Here is a 6057-nt window from a genome sequence, read left to right on the forward strand (position 1 = left end):
TTCCTGCACCTCCTATACAATATCAACTCAGAATTATTGAGGAGTTCCTGCACCTCCTATACAATATCAACTCAGAAGTATTGAGGAGTTCCTGCACCTGCTATACAATATCAGCTCAGAAATATTGAGGAGTTCCTGCACCTAAATATAAACGGTACTGGTACCCTAAATGAGTACTGGCACCCTAAATGAGTACCGGTACCCTAAATGAGTACCGGTACCGTTTCAGTCCAAGTCAAGCCCTGCCCATATTGTACTCCTATCAATTCAGTTCATGTTCATGTTCAGTTAATGTTCATTTTTATGTTCATTTCATTTTCATGTTCAGTTCATGTTCATGTTCATGTAAGAATTGCAGCCTCTCTTCTCTCATCAGTTCATCTCTCCAGATGAACATCACACCACCCACCTCATTAATGACAGAAAAGGATGATGATATTTTTAGATGAATTATTTAAATAGGACTAATGTTAGAACAATCTGCAGTTGGAACTCTTCGGAATAACACCAACCACCAAGAACTGCAGTTAATAATTACAGTACCCAATCAAATTGATAAATATCCCACTCATAATTATCAAACTCATGCACTTTTTAAAACCATAACCACGCTTTATTACCCCCCACGATTACTAAAAGGATACACACAAACACACAAACACACAAACACCCAAACACACAAACACACAAACACACAGACACACAAACACACAAACACACAAACACACAAACACACAAACACCCAAACACACAAACACACAAACACCCAAACACACAAACACACAAACACACAAACACCCAAATAAACAGCAGTCAGCACATGGAAGTACACACTATTGAACTGAACTCATTTTCACACCTGGCTCTTCCTCTTAGCATTGGTAGAGCTTGTTGACTCTCAGGACGTCAATGTCAGACATGCCTAGTCTCTGTCCAATGGCCACAGATGGGTCTGGGACGGGAGTGATGGTTTCCTTTCCGTAGTTGTTAGTGAAAGCGGTTCTATCATAGTGCATGACAGAGGAGTAGTCGTATGCAGTGTTCAGGTTGTTGGTGTCCTGCTTCTGGAAGTTCTCGATGGCGTAGTTATAGATGTATTGCCAGTTGATCCTGATATACTGGTCACGGTCACTCCTGCTGTGCTCGTGGTGGAAGCCCAGGGAGTGAAGCAGCTCATGCTGGATGATACCATGTTGAACACAGCCAAACTGCGCAAGAGACAATGTCTGCCTGTCCCCAACAGTCCCCATGGAACTGAAACACCCGCCACTGCTCTGAATGTCCAGGTAGGCAGTCTGTCTCCGACGTGGGATGAAGCGGATGCAGGTCTTGCCATGGAAGTACTTCATGGCCGTCTCAATCGTCTCTACCTCCAAGCTGGAATATACATTGCTGAGGATGTACACCAAGCCGTCAATCGACTTCCTCCACAGACAGCTGTACTGGCTGCTAAAGCACTTCATGGCGTTCCTGGTTCTAGGAGCCAGAATGTCTCCTTCCAGCAGAAGCTCATTAGTTCCATTGTTGGACACCAGGATCGTTGAAGTGATGGACACATGGTCCAGCTCATCATGGATCTCATTTCCACTGGCCTGTGATAGGCCCAGATGCAGCAGCAGCAGGATAAGAGGAGGTCTGTGGTCCATCTTTCATAAAAGTTTGGAGATACTTTGGATGGGTCCTTGGCTTTAGCTGTAGAGATTCCTTAGATTACTCCTTCACCAAAGCTTAATGCCAGTGTTCTGTCAGAGCTGAGTTTATATACAAATGTGCCATAGGTGTGCCTGTGTAGGATTAAGGGTTGGGGATGACGCTCACTGTCTTGGAAAAACAACCAGAGGGAGTACCCCACAACCTAACCCACTGTTTTAACAATGGGTTAATCCTTGTGGGTCAAATTACCTTAAACTTCTATTTTTTAAGGTAGAAGTTGTCTCCAGTCCAACCACATATCCTGGATCAGATTACCTCATCGTCCGATAATAACATTAACCATAAGGGGGATCAGATTACATCTTCGTCCGATAATAACATTAACCATAAGGGGGATCAGATTACATCATTGTCCAATAATAACATTAACCATAAGGGGGATCAGATTACATCATCGTCCAATAATAACATTAACCATAAGGGGGATCAGATTACATCTTCGTCCAATAATAACATTAACCATAAGGGGGATCAGATTACATCTTCGTCCGATAATAACATTAACCATAAGGGAGATCAGATTACATCTTCGTCCAATAATAACATTAACCATAAGGGGATCAGATTACCTCATCGTCCGATAATAACATTAACCATAAGGGGGATCAGATTACATCATTGTCCAATAATAACATTAACCATAAGGGGATCAGATTACCTCATCGTCCTACAATAACATTAACCATAAGGGGGATCAGATTACATCTTCGTCCAATAATAACATTAACCATAAAGGGGATCAGATTACATCATCGTCCAATAATAACATTAACCATAAGGGGGATCAGATTACATCATCGTCCAATAATAACATTAACCATAAGGGGGATCAGATTACATCATCGTCCTACAATAACATTAACCATAAGGGGATCAGATTACATCTTCGTCCAATAATAACATTAACCATAAGGGAATCAGATTACCTCATCGTCCTACAATAACATTAACCATAAGGGGATCAGATTACCTCATCGTCCGATAATAACATTAACCATAAGGGGATCAGATTACATCATTGTCCAATAATAACATTAACCATAAAGGGGATCAGATTACCTCATCGTCCGATAATAACATTAACCATAAGGGGGATCAGATTACATCATTGTCCAATAATAACATTAACCATAAGGGGATCAGATTACCTCATCGTCCTACAATAACATTAACCATAAGGGGGATCAGATTTCCTCTTCGTCCAATAATAACATTAACCATAAGGGGGATCAGATTACATCTTCGTCCAATAATAACATTAACCATAAAGGGGATCAGATTACATCATCGTCCAATAATAACATTAACCATAAAGGGGATCAGATTACATCATCGTCCAATAATAACATTAACCATAAGGGGGATCAGATTACATCATCGTCCTACAATAACATTAACCATAAGGGGATCAGATTACATCTTCGTCCAATAATAACATTAACCATAAGGGAATCAGATTACCTCATCGTCCTACAATAACATTAACCATAAGGGGGATCAGATTACATCTTCGTCCAATAATAACATTAACCATAAGGGGGATCAGATTACATCACCGTCCGATAATAACATTAACCATAAGGGAGATCAGATTACATCATCGTCCTATAATAACATTAACCATAAGGGGGATCAGATTACATCATCGTCCTATAATAACATTAACCATAAGGGGATCAGATTACATCATCGTCCTATAATAACATTAACCATAAGGGGATCAGATTACATCATCGTCCAATAATAACATTAACCATAAGGGGGATCAGATTACATCATCGTCCAATAATAACATTAACCATAAGGGGGATCAGATTACATCATCGTCCTATAATAACATTAACCATAAGGGGATCAGATTACATCATCGTCCTATAATAACATTAACCATAAGGGGGATCAGGTTACATCATCGTCCTATAATAACATTAACCATAAGGGGGATCAGATTACATCATCGTCCTATAATAACATTAACCATAAGTGGGATCAGATTACATCATCGTCCTACAATAACATTAACCATAAGGGGGATCAGATTACATCATCGTCCTACAATAACATTAACCATAAGGGGGATCAGAAAGTATCTGAACCCAGATCAGTGGTTAGGGACAAACTATATCTAGTCCATTGTTTTGGAGCACAAGTTTGGTTTACATTGGGTGTGACAAGCTTAACAAGAAGGATCTCACTTAGTTGTGGTGTTTTAAAACAACCAGTAGAGCTCAATTAGGTGAGTACATAATCATATTAATTTGGGTAGCTCATGCACTTTAAAATCCCCAAACTCCCTCTACAAAAGGACTTAACCTTCAATGATTCTGTGGTGCAAGCTGTATGTTGGCTTTCCTAATGCTATGCATTTAGTAAGATTCCTAGTATATTAGCACACTATTTACCACCTGTCACTTTACATACGCAGATTAGAAGACGCTGTGTGTATAAATACCGGTGTGCTTGAGTGAGTGCATGTATAGAAACAGATTAGAAGACGCTGTGTGTATAAATACCGGTGTGCTTGAGTGAGTGCATGTATAGAAACAGATTGTGAGAGAGTATGAGGGAGAGAGCTCTAGTTGTATTACTTGGTTACTAATGAAATGTTGTGACTGATTAATTATGTTTATGTTAGAATCATTAATAATTCCCATGCTGTTATTTGAACTTCGGTGCACATAGTGAATTGTGATGATAAATGACAGGACCGTATGCTGTTTGTTCACATAACACCTCTGCACAACAGTCATAAATCAAAGTAGGCTGGAAAAGGCTGACAAATTATTGTGACACGGGGTCAGGTAAGAAAATGAAATGAAAACAAAATGAAACAGTTAGGACATAATATGCTTGAGTAGTCATTTTGTGTCAAAATCTATTAAACAAACAATAGTTAGTTGTTTAAGCCTCCGTTTTTCGCATGTAAAGTAGACATTTTCAATAGAGAACTTCTTATAAAATATAGATGAACTATCAGATGATTTCTTGTTTATTATGCACAAATGATGTTAACCACTGTGTTGATTACTCATGATTCATGAACAGAAGCACAGGACAAGCCCAGCAGGTTGAGAAGGGGGAGTTGTTAGAGACAGGAAAACGGGTAGAGCCAGGCATTTGACTGTGTACAGGGATTTAAAAATCCTATGAAATGTGACATCCAGCCCTGGATTGGAGTAGAGCATCCTCATCGAGAAGGGAGAGGGTAGGGATGAAGAGGAGAGACAAAGGACATGCAGGGAGAGAGAGGAGAGGATGTGGAGGATATTGGTGCTCAGAGCCCTGTGCTGGAGAGGAGAAAGAGAAGCTGGGGAGAGAGGAGGGAGAGGAGGGTGAGAGAGGAGGGAGAGAAGGGGGAGAGAGGAGGGTGGGGAGGGAAAAAGTGAGAGAGGAGGGAGAGGAGGGGGAGAGAGGAGGAAGAGAGTGAGAGGAGAGAGAGGAGTGTGAGAGATGAGGGAGAGAGGAGGAATATGAGGGTGAGAGAGGAGAGAGGGGGGGAAGAGAGGAGGGAGAGTGACAAGGAGAGTAGAGGAGGGTGAGAGATGAGGGAGAGAGGAGGAAGATGAGGGTGAGAGAGGAGAGAGAGGAGGGGAAGAGAGGAGGGAGAGTGACAGAAGGAGAGTAGAGGAGGCGGACAGAAGAGCTGCCAGCAGTGCTTTAAACGATGGAGGGAAACTCAGGCTGACAGGTAAACCCAGGACGATTGACCGGCTTGCATCCAGCTGTCACGGAGAGCTCATCTGGCAGCACCAGAGCCTACTGCCACCCACACCACACGTACCCATGCACGTCACCCAGCCAGGGGGAGAACAGGACAGGAGGAGCCCTACATATGGCCAAGCTGGTACAGCTGTGCCCCAGCCACACACTAGGCTCTTCTAATGAGCAACATGTTCTCGTAATGTAGCATGCAAGGACATGGGAGTGATTATCATCTGACACACAGTGGATGTGTTGCCATGCCTGTACCTTGTCCTCTTGTTGATGAAGTACTCGTCCATCATTGTACCAAAATATGTCAGTTGCTCATTATGATTAGTATTGGGTTAGAATGTAGGGCAAAGTCAACGGAGGTGGGTTCTGTCTCCATAGCTACGGAGACATACTGCTAACAGAAGAAGAAAACATCACGTCATTCTGAACACGCTTCACCATTACAGGTCGTCACTATCTGGGCAACCGGCAAAGCTGTATAACCTGCCTATTTCTACAATATCTCTCCTTCAAATCTGATTTGAAATCTGTATAGACCTAATCCTAACCTTAACCACACTGCTAACCTTATGATTAACCATAACCTTGAATTAAGACAAAAAAACTACATTTTGTTTTCATCAAATTTGA

General features: G+C 41.6%; 1 protein-coding gene across 1 annotated transcript; it reads right to left on the reverse strand.

Annotated features, from left to right (window-relative positions):
- Positions 1-872: 872 nt before the first annotated feature.
- LOC115142216 (low choriolytic enzyme-like) lies at positions 873-1646 on the reverse strand. The gene has a single exon (XM_029681675.1). The coding sequence runs from the start codon at positions 1644-1646 to the stop codon at positions 873-875; it is 774 nt and encodes a 257-aa protein (XP_029537535.1).
- Between the last annotated feature and the right edge of the window lie 4411 nt (positions 1647-6057).

This window comes from Oncorhynchus nerka, linkage group LG14 (assembly GCF_034236695.1).
Source record: "Oncorhynchus nerka isolate Pitt River linkage group LG14, Oner_Uvic_2.0, whole genome shotgun sequence".
Lineage (NCBI taxonomy): Eukaryota > Metazoa > Chordata > Actinopteri > Salmoniformes > Salmonidae > Oncorhynchus > Oncorhynchus nerka.